At 42.8% G+C, this 15,629-nt stretch overlaps 1 protein-coding gene across 1 annotated transcript in view; it reads left to right on the top strand.

The window, feature by feature from the left end:
* Positions 1-42: 42 nt before the first annotated feature.
* Positions 43-15,629, top strand: part of agrn (agrin) — a 247,613-nt gene continuing 232,026 nt past the window's right edge. Inside the window, exons 1-2 of the mRNA XM_035656665.1 lie at positions 43-494; positions 2,027-2,288. Of these exons, the coding sequence (XP_035512558.1) occupies positions 294-494; positions 2,027-2,288 (463 nt within the window). The 5' untranslated portion in view covers positions 43-293. The remainder of the gene's footprint in view (positions 495-2,026; positions 2,289-15,629) is intronic.

Genomic DNA, 15,629 nt, shown 5'->3' with positions numbered 1-15,629 from the left:
AGAGAGAAAGAAAGAAAGAGAGATCCCTGCCCCTTCCTCCTCCTTCCTCTCTTCGCTCCTGGTCTCCCAGCCGGCGGCGGCAGAGGGATTTTTAACCCGGGCTACAGATGCGGGATACAGGGCTGCAGAGTGAAAGAGACACTGGTAGTCCGTAGGGAAGTTGTGGAAAGGAGGCTCGGTGCAACATTTAAACGCATTTAAAAGAGTTTTTGGAGTTTGTTTTCGGCCCCTGCGGGCGGTAAAATTGAATTTGAGGAAAAGTTTACTTTTTGGCTTACATCCGTGTGGTGGTCATGGGTTCCCAGCGCGCACTCCGGGCCGGCCGGACTGCGCTGCTCCTTGCGGGGCTGCTCGTGGCTCTGTGGCAGCGCTGCGATGCAAGTTGCCCGGAGAAAGACTTGGAGGACAGGGAAGAGGACGCCAACATAGTTTTGACCGGCACCGTGGACGAAATCATTAACATGGACCCGGTGCACAATACCTATTCTTGCAAGGTAAGTGATTTCGTGTGAAACGATCTAAGTGAAGAACTCGCAGGAGAGCATTGCTTCAAGCCAAAGACACCTGCTTCTTGCATGAAAACCACCAGCTGGGTTTATGTGCACAATTAGAAGTCACATTATCACTTAATACTTTTACCCTCGTGTAGCTGATGGAAGCCATTACCACCGAGTTTGTGTTCCAGCTCTCTCAACAGCTTGCCTGAAAACATTTTACAAACTCATTCATCCAGAAGCATTTGGCAGCGGCTGCATGGACACTGACAGAGAATCCACTTTGCCAACAGAAATAGATAGATGTTTTTTTTATTTCCACTTACCAATTACATAGCTACAAGGGAGGCCTAACCGACCATGTAATCATCCCAAACATGCTGCAGTATGAGAAGGGCCCCTCACCGGCCCCTGGCTGTATAGCTCTCAATTGATTTCTAGTTATAGATGTTGGAAACATGCGATATTATTTGCCAGTGGTTGCTGAGATGATATTCTGAATCGTGATTTATTCTGTGGTGTTGCCGACAGATACCACCACATTCATCTCAAACTAGAGATTTGTGACTTGTGGCTAACAGTGATGACTTTAGGAATAAAAAAAGCCCATAAATTGCAATGAGATTACCACAGAAACACTTAAAGCACCCAAAATAGTACAGTGACATGTAGGACGCTCTTATAACACTGTAACAGACCCATAACATCATTTTATTCCCAGTATAGAGTACTGACTAATGCTGCAAGGTGTGCCTAAAGCGATCCAAATGTGAAGTCATACTTTGCATTGTTATTAGTCACTTCTGAAACCTGTCTCTGATTAAACCACACAATAGCACATGGCAAAAACAACTTCCACTGCTCCACAAACAAGCACATTTTCAGTCAGGAAGCAGCCCTCCTCCGTCCTTATTCCACGGCCATTCATTTTGAAACTAACTTATGCACCATCATGGACTTGTGGTAGACCACTCTATAATCTGTCAAAATAAACAACTTTTGTTTGGTCAGCTCTCTTGCTGCTCTTTTACTCAGCGCCCACTTGCTTCCCGTCTCCCGGTGAATGAGTGGAGTAGATTAGAGGCACACGGCTCTCCTTCTGGAAAACAGAAACCACCACCAAGTGCTGAAATGAGACAAGACTGCTAACATTTAGCGAAGAGGGCCAGCTTTCCCATGACTGTGCATAAAGCACCCTTTGCGGCACTGCCTGTGGTGCATTATCTATGGGTGCATGCAGTGTTTTAGATCTAGAAGTTTTGAAGTGGCTGGACAAATGCTGTATCTTCTGTGTAAGATTTATTCCAGTATAAAAATCACTGTTACTACATAAAATTTCAGCGGATCCTTGGGTAGCACAGATAAAGATTTGAACAGTAAGAAACACACATCTCAATAACATGCGCTTAGGGCAGGGGTACTGAGGGAAACCCTGATCCAGATGGCCCAGAATTATAGATTAAAATATGATGCATGATGTTGGTTGTGACAAAATGCTAAAAAGCTGTCTTTCTGTTGTCGTTTGGCTAAAGGTCAGGGTTTGGCGCTACTTGAAAGGGAAGTCCAACGTCAACCGCGAAATTCTCCTTGATGGCGGCAACAAGTTGATGATCGGTGGCTTTGGCAATCCCGGGATCTGCGACAACCAGGTGGCCACGGGAGACACTCGCATATTCTTTCTCAACCCTGCCCCGCAGTCCATGGGCCCAGAACACAAGAACGAACTTATGCTCAACTCAAGTCTGATGAGGATTACCCTGCGCAACCTGGAGGATGTGGAGCACTGTGTGGAAGGTAAGCAGCCAGTTTGGATGGAATTTACAGTACTTGTTGTTGGGAGTCCAAAAAAGTAATTCTAAGAATATTAAACATGTATGAAAAAAAGTGTTGCCTGCAAGAAAGTAAGTGTAGAAATCCATGCTGTGGTTACTCACAGTGATATATAAATCACTTAAAGCGGCAAGGATTTCATGTAGCGGTGGCTGCTAAAATTACATAGCCTTGGGCTCGGAGTGTCAAAGTTTCCCAGAACTCCATAAAACAAGGACACCTGAGTCATTTTAGCAGCTTTGTTGCCATGGTGAAGCTCCAGCTTTTCCAGGCAGAGCCTTGAGGTGGGTGTGTCTGATCTGAACACCTTAAGGACACGGGTTGAGTGGTTAAGGGATGATTCCTGACCTTTGCACCTTTTGGCTGGGCTATTTTATTAAGTCAGAGGTGAAACTGCTTAACACTTACATTCACATAAACACATGATGTGGAAGCTTTACAGGTTCCCATACTTTATTTTTACAACCCACTCACAGATTCCCACCATTTTAACTTTACTGCAAAAAGAAACAAAATTACTCTTTAACTACACACAGACAAAGACTGCAACAGCAGGAGCAGGCAATTAATGGACGGATCACACTTGCCCACACATGACAACAGTTTTCAAGGGGCTTTTGAAAAGTTTAATGTGTTTCAGATAATGTTGCTGTTGATTTGCGTCCCAGGACTTCAGCACAAAAAGAGTTAATTAAATACTTCTATTCCCTCCGAGTCCTTTTTTGGTTGAGAAGTCATTTGTCAGGCTCTTATGAGACGAACCATACAGCCATGACTAATAAATCTCAGCATCCACCGTGACTGTAAGACTGTAGCAGCCTGTGCCCCCATGCCAGAGAACAGCGAGCTTGCTGCTGTTTAACTTTTACTGGTGCTTGACAATGTTGGCAGCTGTTCAAATTTTGAATCTAACACTTAGACGGGCCGGTAGCACCAGGGGGAAATGAATCAGAGCACCAATCACCTTGCTGAAGGCTTTCTGGGGCAATCACTGTTTCACAGTTGTAGGATCTATATTCTGGGTACTTTCCTCAGAACAGTTCAGGGTGGCAGGATGTTCCAATGGATGGAGCTTGTTTGCAGTGTTAAGTTGCATTTGGCACACACATAAAACTTCTTCTGTTTGTCTGTCCAGGCACGAAACACTGCACTGCTAACCTTTTTATTCAGCCCCCTTTTCTTCTTTTTGGACTCCTGGTGTGGAGAGGGGAGTTTCTTGGCTCTGACAAACTGCCTAGAATGTGCCCTTTTTGTTTCAAAGCTTTGTATTTGAAGAGGGTTTACTTCACATAACCTGATTTTCTCATATCACCTGACAGTCGAAGGAATAGCGGTAACAAAATACTTCAAAAAGTCATCAGGCAAAAGTTAGACATCTAAGACACCTAGACAGACAACTGAACATTTTCCTAGGAAGGCTTTGGAGCTTCCTCTGCACTGACCATCTGATAAGTAATATCCTGGGACAATTGTTTTTTGTGGAGTGAAATTGGTCCCAATAATTAGCTGGCATACCTCCATCTGTAGAGAATGAGCTTTGAGGCATGTTCTAGTGCAGAGTTTTAATTAAGAGAGTCAAGTCAGATCCCATCCGTTCTGTGCAACCACTACCTCCGGAGACTGGGTTGTCAGTGCAGCGGGACAAGACTCTACCTGCCGCAGTACTCATTGTACCCTCCTCTGCTTTCTCCTCATTCTTGACATTTTCGATAGCTAGGATAGACTCAGGAATGCCTGGCAGAGAGCTTGGTGGGGAGGCGCGTTGTCTGAGGTGGAAGAAAAAAGGCTTTGTGTGAGCTCGTTGCCACCAAGAGTTTTGAGAGGGACACAGACACGAAGGAAAATAAGATGAGTGATGCAGAATGAAGGAAAAACAGAGGATTTTTTTGTACATGTGAAGACGTGAAGGATGTTGTGTTTGCTGTGGCATATTTGTTGAAGTTTGGATCAGTGCTGTGTTAACATAGTGTGTTTCACGCTCTTTCTATCCCTGTGCTCTTCCTACTGGGCGGTGGCACTTCGGGCCACTCAGTTTATGTGTGCAATCACTTGGCTATAGGCTTTCATCTGCCACAGAGCGGCACTCCCCAGAGGAGTGTTTATAAGATCTCAGTAAACACTTGCAGTGCTGACCAGATCTTAAAATGTTGTACGCCATATTTACGGTTCAAAACAAGCCTCCTTTTTTTGTTCCCTCATGCCTTATATTTACGTACATACAGGTGTAACTTATAGTAAGTAACTTAAGGAGTTTCTGTGGTTGAAGTGAGAAGTGGAAATTGCTAAAGAAGTCCGCTCAAAATGTTAAGCAGGGGGCCTTTGGCACCGAATCTCTTGCTTTGGTCCTCTACGTACCATTAAGTGAAATGTTACCGTAGTCAATTGTGCTGTGCTGAGAGTTGACAGATAACATGTCAGAACTAGACAGTGACATTTGCTGTGTCTTTGGAAACAAAAATGAATTTATGGTTTCGTAAAAGTAAATGAAGGGGACAATTTAAGGCTCAACAGAACACCCTGTCCTCCAGATTTCTTAAGGATGTAAGAAGATACAAGTATGTGCTGTGTTTATTATCATTTCCGTCGCTTTTTCCCAATGCTGTGTTAATGACAACAAGGGGAGAAGGCGGGGGTGTTGTGGGGTTTAGAAGAGAGGAAGCCCTCTTGATGGAGAAGTGTTGAGCGTACAGGGAGATCTTATCTGTCTTGCTCTGTTTATCAGCTGCTTTTGTTTCAGCTCTTGATGACTTGATGCCAGTCTTTCCCTCAAGGCCCCCGCGAAGAACAGCAACAAAGAGCTGTTTCTTCCTTCTGTCTTGATCTCTTCCTCTCCTCCCCTTTTTTTCATCCATCTCTTTTTAGAAGAGGAGAGATGAGCCAGTCAGAAGTCAGTGCAGAGTCATGCAACAGCTGCATCGAAGATCATTTCTTTGTCCCTTTGTGCTGCATCTATTTAAATATGCAATGCTGAGTGCAGCTAGTGTGCCTCACTGGTTGGACAATCAAAAGTCCTTGTCGGATGTTAATGAGCTGCATTTTACTGCTCAACATACCACTGGCTGTTTATGATCTGTGTGTACAGCAGTCCAGAGGCTCACTGGTAATGGGGTTAGCCAGGCTTGCTGAGAACATGATGGGGGTCCTGATTTGTCAGCAGGTGGTCTTGCTTAATGATGGGCGAGCAGACAGTCCTGTGGAATGCTCCTCGGGGTGGGTGGGATGTGGGATGACTGTTCGAGCCCACCCCGCCTTCTCCTTCAGTGCTCTTTCAGTGAATGTGACTAGGCCCCACGGAAAACTTTGAGCTTTTTTCCCACTGTTTGTGCAAGGAGGAGGCCCGGAATCGGCTGGAATTCCTAACCTGCACAAGCTCCTACCTGGCTGCCTCCTCCCTCCTCTCCTTCGTGATATGTGAGGAGATAATGATAGAATGATAAGGGCAAAATGGAGAGGAGTTTTTAGTCGTGGTGTCTGCTTGCAATTTTTCACAACATTAATGCCAATCACCCAGGGCAGTTTACTCCCTCGTTTCAAGAACCATTAAAGATATACTTAAAAATGCAGGGGTCACTTCACAGCTACAGTTAATCAGTGACTCAAAGCCCTGGAAGACACTCATGGAGAGTATGTTGACATGCAAGGTTTACTCCCTTTTGAGGTGGATATCTCAGTTGAGCTCAGTTGTGTCTCATGCTACAATATGATGGTAGCCTCTCTCATTATGCCTACCTGATGTAGTGCCTCTGCCTTTTTCCCCTGAAGATAATTTTTATATATAAGTGTAATAATTCCTTCAGAGTTTAATGGAAGGAGTCTTTATTTCAGACAAGGTGGTCCACCTCCGCTATGAAACACTCTGGGAAATCTTGCTGCAAGTTTTCTGCCCTATAATTTAAATATCAGGCTCAACTACCACCTGCTCATGTTTTAATCTTACCAAGAAATTCTGGAGACAGATTACAGCATCACCACTGCACAGTGAAACATGACAACCCACCATATATTTGACTTTCCCAGGTATGAAAACATATGGCTGGTGGGTAATTCCAAAGGGGAGATGGAGTTTATTTGATTGTGGCTCTGGAAAGTGTGTGAGAACACTACGCAGCCGCACCCAGGTGACTGAACTAAAGCACCAGAGTCTTTATCCAGTCCATGTCTACACAAGCAGCCTTTTGTCTTTAGGGAGTCATGGGAAGTCAAGAAGACTGACTTTAAGGATTGGATTTTTCTCAGGGTCCTTGAATGGATTAGCTATAGTCTAAGAGTGAGAGTTCATTTTCTTGCTGTAGAGCTTTTCTACAAAGGTGTACCCTTGGTAAGTCTGCGTACCCTGTGTGGCTTATGTCAAAAGATTTATCCAGTGAAGTGAACAGAATTAGACAAATAGAAAGGCTTGATGGAAGGCTTTGATGAAAAAAGCAACAAAGGCTTGATGGGAGAAACAAGACCATTAGACCTGTTTGCCAGCTAGCCCAGAGTCTCCAGAGTTATTGCACATTTTAGATTTTAATTAAAAATGCGAGAGCGGAGAGCCTGCTTGGCATAGCGATAAAGGACTCCGAAATGAAAAAGCCATGAAAGATGGAAGAGAGCAAAGGAGGAACGGACCACTTAACCGCAGTCTGTTCACCTTGGCTTGTATCCCGGCTCAAATCAGGAGTGTATCACTGTCTTGCTGATAAGGATCATAGATGGTATTGATTGAAACGCAAAAACACCTACATGTAGTGACATGCTTGTCACTTCAGTAAGATGTTAACATGCCCGTAGTGCACACACAGAAATACTGTGCAACATCAAGCCTGTCCAAATACACTGTATATCCTGTAAAAAAGTTTTAATGACACTTTTTTCCTGCTGTGGTTTGAAGGAGGTCCGAGTTCTAAAGTTAGTAGGTGTCAAAGTCCCAGTTAAGCTCTTCTTTAGTTCAGGAACAGGAAAGTGGAACTGACCTGGGAGGCTCTGGGCAGGGACTTGGATGTACAGTGACCCGGAAACCTTCCTCTTCTATTCCGGACATAAAGAGCTCAGTGCAGCAGTCTGCATGAGATCTGGGCTCCCTCTGGGGAACTGGATCTGTGACAAAATTCTTGCTCCAAGGCTGCATTTCTAAAGCAGGGCAGCTGCTGTGGCAAGTGTGGCTACCTACTGTCAACACGCCAAAAACATCAGGTTTAGAGAAAGGGGTTTTGGTGGGACACAAGGGGGATAGCAGAAGTCCTAATGTGATTTAGATTTAGGTCAGCTGAACTGTCACTTTAGAGTGGCTCAGATAAAGAGAAAACAAGGGAAGAAATTGTACTTTTTTTGCCCTGTAACTTTTTGTTTTGTAGGATACAAGGGACTTTTCCTCTTAGTTTGAACCAGTCTTATTTTGACAATCTATAACTTTCACTTACTGTGCTTAGTGAACACTTTAAACCTTCTGCTTTTAATAGAAAGCTGATTATTGAACTTATACATCACCTGCTAGACTGCCTTTAGTAAACTGTCTCTGGGTGCGTTAACCTCCAGAATTATGTCAGCATTTGCCAGCAGTGTTTAAGATACTGTGATTTTCTCCTCAGAATTAACTTCTTTACATTTTTCCAATATTTTTGGCCCTTAATGAATCAGCATTTGTCTCAGCGTCCCAGACAGGAAGAACTTGGTTCAGAGGTTAATCACATTCTGTCACCTTCTAGATGTGGGCTGGAGATGCACTGACCCCACTGCTGTTAAATTAGACCTATTATGTTCCCTGTTGTCTCGTGGTATGCACCTGTTACATACCACCATCCACATGCATGGCAATGAGGCTAATTATATAATTCTGGAATCCTTGTTTCGGGGGTTCTCTAGCTATATTCTGACAGGTTTAAATGTCTGTTGTTTAACAATACTTTCAATAAGGACCCAGCCCTGACAAGTTCTGGTTCACCACCCATATTACACCAATGTGTGATTGTTGAAGGTCTCTTGATATTACTATGCTGCTAAAAAATAACATCTGCTCTTCTGGGAAGGCTTTCCTTAAGATTTTGGAACCCCTTTGCTCCTATTTAGACACAGGAGCATTAGTGCGGTTGGGTACTCTGATGTTGGGCCATAAGGCTTGGCTTACAGTCAGTGTTTCAGTTCATTCCAAAGGTGTTTGATGGGGTTTAATTCAGAACTCTGTGCAGGATTCGGGCTAAAGGTAGGGTTAATTTTAGGGTTAAGGTTGATGGAATTATTGCAACAATGGAATTTACAAATCACATACATACACACTGCTGTTTCTGAACCTTACTTTGAGTCTAATCCCATGTATTGCCTGATTAAACATATACAGGAAGTAGAAGAGACTTGACAGTTGGGGGTCCTACGTTCACAAAGAAATCATGGGATGTAAAGGCTTTTCCTGTGCTATTTAGCCCCTCAGACAAGAGCCCAGTCTCCGTTACTTCCTTTTCTCCTCCCCATCTGTCTTTCTGTCGATGGGTTGTCATGGTAAACCCAGGATGAACACCCATCTCTCCCTTGTGACTTGTCCTCCCTGTTTCCTTCTGTGTTTGCTATTATCGGTCTATTTTTCTTCCTACTTTCGGACTTTGTCTTCAGTCATGTTCTCACATTCTGATGATGACCTGCACATATGTTTGTCATCTGTGTGTGCGTGGATGTGTCCTGTGCCTACATCATGTTTTAGTTTCTTTGAAGCCCCATTGTGGCAGGCAGGGCTGATATATGACAGTTTGCTGTCCCATCACAGTTTGGGTTTTATGTCTCCACTCCTTACCTTTGACACAGATTAAATTTTCCCCAACTTTTGTCGACCCACCCCTCTCCCCTGCCCCTGGCCGCTCTCTTCTCTATTCTCACAGTTGTCTTCCTATTCCCAGGGTTCCCATCTCACAGCGGTTTCACCTGTAATTAGACTGGAATCCCATGCCCTGTAAAGCTGTCACAGTCCTAACAACCAGGTGCAGTTCGTGCAGCCTCTGACCTAATTCCATATACTGCTCTCCGAGTCTCTCTCGGCTTCCTCAAGAACCAACAGAAGTGAATCTTTAAAAATCAGTTAGAGGATAATGCAGGTTTATTTCAACTTGTGTCTTTCTTTGATTTTAAAGGGGCAACTCCACAGAGTTTACTGGTCTGCTGCATATAAGAGAAAAAGTTGTATAAAGCCTTTTGTTGCTCCAGGGGGAGCTGTGTGAAGTCTGATAAATTGCCTCAAGTATTGTCACTTGAGTCAGCGTCAGTTGGGGCTGAAGACTGCAAGTTTGGAGATAGATGGGGGTGTTGCGTGGAGAAGTGAGCTTTGAGACCTCTGTAGCCCCCTCCCCATCTGCTCGAGGCTAGTAGCTCGAGGCTACATTAGCGGCACAGTTACTAGTGTAACACACCTGAATCTCTATCTGTGGGTCTGCTGCATTGATTCCGACCAGATATGTGTTGTGTGTATTGATATAGGACATTTTGACATGGCACTGAGGGCTGTTGATACAAAACAGTGAACTGCTATGGGGATTAAACCAAGAAGAGAGATTAGAACGTTGGAAATGTAATGCCATCTAATTTGTCAGAGTTTCCTTTGTTTTCTTGAGTTATGGAATTTGTGATATGTGTGTCTGCTGACAAATCCTGAATTTGACAACTCTCCTGAGAGATGAACCCACTTAGGAATTTTCCCCTTTCTCTCTCTCTCCCTGTCTGCTTGCCCTCCAGGCTGACAGATTTGTCAGGCTGGAGGGAGGCACTCGGCCTGCCCCTGTTGTTTTAGCCAACAATGGCAAGGACGTGATGGCTTTCAGAGACAAACAGAGATATCTGGCAGAGGATGTCTCACTGACTTGAGCATGTATCTGTATACACACACATACTCCCATACAGACATAAACACAGAGACGCATACTTTACTATCTCCCCATCAGAATGAGACATAATGCAGTATGTCACGCTGTATCTGACCCAGCCATTACATTGTTATGCTTTCAACAATGAACAGTCTCCAAAGTAATATAAGACTGACATTCTCCTACTTTGCAGGGTTGCAGTAATAAATACACACAGAAAATACATGGTTCCACAAGGGATTTTGAGGTTATCGCAGTATTCGACATTACCACATGAACCATTTGTTTGTTTGCAATGAGCAAACGGCCCATTATGTATAGCAAAAATGTTACTAAAGCTGAGAGAGTTAACAGTGGCAACCAGTGACAGTACAAAAGCTGCATATGTAATACCTGCTATATGTCTTAATACGCTTATAGAATGTTATTTTGGACACAAAGAAGGTCACGACAACTAAATTTTGCATGCATCCTCCTTACTGACAGGACACTGGTGACAATTCCCCAGTCAGCAGCTCATTGTAAAACTGAAATGATATGACATGACTGTAGTATAAGTTCATTGCAATCAATAGCCAGAATCTGTGAGTCTGAAATTGTAAAACAGTGTGACCAACCTTTTCAGGAGCCAAAGAAACTTTAGATCAATCTTCAAGTAGCAGAAATCAAACGTTTAGAAGGCAATGGGTAATGTGAAACATAATTGCACTGGGATTCAACATGCAGTAGACCGTGGGCAATTCAAGGACCTATAATGGAAATACTATGAGCTCTGAGATATGCAAAGCACATAGAAATACATGCCTAGCATTTAATATTTTACCACCATAAAGGTCCTCTGTGTGTTTTTTTTTTGGTGCTGTAGAACCCATTTTGTTCATTGTCGAAGGGTTTGTGCAAGTATGAGGAGAAATAGCTCTGCCACAGAGAAATGTGACCGGTAATATAGCATGGAGACTGGAACGAAGGAGGTTAAATCCAAGATTAAAGAGCATGAGTGATGGAGAGTCAGAAACAGCCAGAGAAGGGCAGGCTGGAGAAGAGAGGAAGAAGGAAGGGAAAGAAGGAAAAGGATAAAAATAGTAAATATAATAAGAGGAAAGTTAAAGTTAGTCAGTAAAATAAGATGTAAAGGATTTTGTATAAGATGAGAATGCGGATATGAGGTGAGGGCATATGCTGTACCTCCATTGTTTTAAGGTTCAGATGTACCTCAAAATCTCAGCACATAAAACTATTGGATAGACACTGTTAGCTGTAAGTGAGAAAAATATGTTGGGTAAACTGTCCCTTTAAATGGCTCCTTTTGTATCCCACTAGCAGCTACATGAAGTCTGAACCATCAAAGAATAATTAAAAATGCCTAGATTATTATCTCTTTTATTCTTGCACTGTGCTGGAACCCCACACAAACCAAAAAAAAGGAAGCAGACTCGGCTCCTAGCGAGTGCCATGAGGCAGCTTTCGGCATTTTCCAGCAGAAGCATGGTGCCTCAGAGAGGCTTGGCCTGAGGGAACAAGTTCTATCACAGACTGCGAGCTGTTGCCAGAGGTATGCCCAGATCAGCCTCTCTTCAAGTTCTTCCTTCTTGTCACTCTGAAGCGCCTTGTGCTGTATTACCCAGACACTGTGGCCTTATTACCGTACAGCACTGTCAGCCGTTCTGAAATGCCCCCAATCCTCTTGTGACCAAGAGAGCAACAGCAACGACTAGAAAAAAAGTCTCTACATCCATCTTTCAGAGAGATGATCCCCCCCCCGCACTGTGAGTGGGTAGAGGCATGCCCTGGAAGAGCACTTGAAGCAGGCATGTTTGAGAGGGCTCTTAGAGAAATATATGAGCATTGAGATGGATGGAGGCGTTGAATGTGGAGAGTTGCACCGTTCTAGTTTTTCAACAGGCTATGTGGACTGCTTGGACAGGTTGTTAGAAAAAGAGTATCATGGATAAATCCTTTTTAGGCTGTGCTCAACAGCACAAACTTCTACCTGTTTGCAAGTGCACTGCAGTGTTTCTTTGTAAATGACAAAAGACCATAAATCTTTCATAGCCGGATATTAGTCTTGTCAAGCTCAAAGAGTTGTGCTGAAATTCAAGCGCAAAGCTAGTCAGAAAGGGTTGGAGACATAGTGCACCCCTGTCTCCTTCTAAATAAGTTCTTATATGCCTTGCCAAATATGTTTTGGAGTAAACACAATTACCTGAATTATGTTCATAGCCACTGTTTTGTACACATAATTTAACATTTCTATATCTCAAAGAATTCATTGAGAGGAAGTCAAGGTGGAGGGTTGGTTGTACAATGTGCAAGACTTTGACCCCAAAGACCAGGGTTCACGTGTTGTTAAGTTTAGCCTAATACTTTAGTTAAAGAAGTAAAGATAAAGTTTAAAAAATATATAAATACTGAAACAGCCAATGCATCATATCAGTGTTTCAAGTTGTTTTCAAGACCACAATCCTTACCTTACTTAAACCAAGTCCTTTTATTTGTAAAGTGTATTTATAATAATACAAATCATGTTAATTAATCATGGTAATGAACCAGACTGCATATGTTGACACAGAATTTTTTTTTACTGATTAAGAAACAGCTGTATATAAATATAGTTTTTATGAGACAGTCTTGCATAATGAGATAACAAATCCAAAGGATAGCCAAGTTAACAGCTGCCTGAGGAATTCCAAAGGTCTTCTTATTACACTTAAATGGATGGGATTTTTTCCAGACCTCTCTAAGCTCGCTAGAAATCAAGCTCTGGCCATGGGATTAGCAGTTTGTTGCCAGTTTATTGTTTTACTGGTTTAGAGCGTATCCAAGTATCTAGAAGGAATTCGCTGAAGGCAAGTTGACTGGCTGTTTAGTCTTAAATATGGCTTAGTTGACCGTTTTCACAAACTTTCTGAATAGCTCCAGAAAGCAAATTGCATAATTAATGGTATGGATTTGTCTTAAGTCAAAAAGGAAAAATTATTCATGATTCCACAATTTTTTGACTCCCTGCAGCTGACTACCTTGAGGTCATCAGTTCAGTGTTGCTCATCAAGCACAGGACAAGTTCCAGCATGCCAGCTCCAATGTATTCAGTAAATGATACAATGTGAAATGTCATGTGCATTATTGGCTCCCTGCAAATATTTGCTTTTGCTTTGTCTTGAATAAATGGAGAGAATGTCTAAAGGAGCTCCAAAGGTTGATTGCACCTTTCTTTCTGTGGGTTTGAACTTGTATTAATTATGAATTTGATGAATTCCTGGTATAGAGTGCTTTTTATAGAGTGTCGTTTTTCTTGAGGAACAGCAAAGTCCTTTGGATTTAATTACATTTTTTTGTCTGAGCATGACTGTGAGCAATAGCTATCTTTGAGAAATGTGCAGGTTTAGGGAACTCCGCCAAAACAGATAACACCACTATTTTTTGTCATCTACACACAGTTGATCTTGATCAGGCTTCAGATAAAAAATTTCCCACTGGAATTACCCCTTGTACTTTTTCACCTATTGACTTCCAGGGCCTCATTCTGGCCCCGACAGTGTTCAAGCTGGTGCAGGACTATCAAGTCTCCACACATCCTGTTCCAGGTAGCAAATGGTCACGTACATCCAATCATAGCGAACAAACATTCTTGGCGTCAAACCCAAGAAGGTTAGGGGTAGGGGCATGAGGTGGGTGTAAAAGTGTTTGCTGTGATTGGATAATTCCATCACAATCCTTGTAAAAAAATATTGCTTCCAGCTAAACGACGGAAGAGTGAAAGGCAACAGGTCAGCCTCCAGTTTGCCTCCACCTGAGGCCACAGGGAATGTGGATGTGTGGGGGTGAAGTCAGGGTCAGATGTGTTCATGCCACCCGAAGAAAGCCCTGACACATTCCTAGAGTGAGGATCAGTCAGAAATCCACATTCTTTTCCAACTATGTACTGTGATAGTTGTGTGTTACGCATCAGGCAAACATCTTTTTCATGACTTCTATCTTTGTTGTACATTTTAAACTCTCCTATCATAAAATGAAAGCTCATCACTCGGCTGGCCCATGACCTTCTGAGCTTAACAAGTTTGCTGTATTGAAATTAGGATGTGTGTGTGTATGTGTGTGTGCTCTTAAGTACATCCACCCCTTCTTTTATTGGTTCTAAAGTGGTGCATTTGTTGCTCCCACTCAAGCCAAATCTCTTTCTTTGTCCCTGTGTGTGTTTCTGCATGTCTGTCTGTATGTGAGTCACTCTTAAACACACTGTTGTTCTCCATCTATGTCTTTCTCTCGTCTCTCAGTATGGCTGTCTTTCTCTGTTCAGTCTGTGCAGATTGAACTTACTGGTTACGATGCTCGCGGAATCTTGATCAGCTCCAATTTACATCTAGACAATGGCAAGAGTTGAGAGGCGATTCCTCTCTTCTTCTTCCTCTCATTTCCCCTCTTTGAACCCCCTATTCCTCTTTCTTGTCCTCCCTTCTGCCTCTGTGCCTTTGCCAACAGCCCCCACCCCTCCTCCTTTATTGTGTTTTGGGGAAGATGGGTGTCTTGAGAGACGGCAAATAAAGGATGGAGAGGGAGCCTCTTGACAGTAGACTAAACTGAATGTTTCTGGACTTCATCTGTGCCCCTGAGGACACAGCCCTCCTGATAATGAACTCCAGACACTTGTCAATGCATACACACACACTGACACACACTGACACACACATACACATTCTCATGTCAAAGCCTTAAACAAGCCTTCTGTCGTGCCGTCTGTCTGTGATTTCCTAATGGCATTGTGCGTATATGACACAACATAGCGCAGTATACGTCAATTAACACAAGCTTCGTTTGGCATCAATTCTGGTGTCATACTCATCACATTGCAATTTAAAAAACTGATCCTCTTTGACAGAACGCTCCCTCGCAAATAACAGGCTGTTTCTGTGCACAAGTATAAAGCAACTCAGATTTGACTAAGTGCTGCAAACTAAAACTGACTTGGCATAATAATCACTGTTTAGACTAATTGTATGTAAGATGACAGCGAGGTGGAGAAGACTGTCAAGCTGCACTTACAGCGTAAAAGAAAAAAATCTGTATTCCAAGTAAGTTTAGTTTAAGTTGCAAAATCTGTGAATATGGACATACGGCTTTGGGCAGTAATGCAGAGCTGGGTTATCTGTTATAGAAATGTGTGTAGTGTAAGGGATTACAATTTGAAAAGTAGTAACCCTCTATAGTACTCTTTTACATTAACATTTTGTGGCACATTTGCTGTCTTACCAGCAGTTAAGAAGAGGGTTGATGTCAGTTTTGTCTTTGTGTGTTCAGTGGAGAGACTGGTCGGTCCCGGATATTTATGTAATTCATATAGCACCTTTTAAAAGTTCACAGAGTGCTTTGATGGACAAATGAAATGAAATGAAAATGAAAATGAAAAATCATGGCCGTGATACACAAAATAGATTTAAGTATAAAAAGAATGAATACCAAAATACAATAATAAGAGCAGAATAGA

Source organism: Morone saxatilis, unplaced genomic scaffold (genome assembly GCF_004916995.1).
Source record: "Morone saxatilis isolate NCDOM2014 unplaced genomic scaffold, NCSU_SB_2.0 Contig15, whole genome shotgun sequence".
In the NCBI taxonomy this organism is placed as follows: domain Eukaryota; kingdom Metazoa; phylum Chordata; class Actinopteri; family Moronidae; genus Morone; species Morone saxatilis.
The sequence above is the reverse complement of the archived record's forward strand: the minus strand, read 5'-3'. Positions and strand labels throughout refer to the sequence as shown.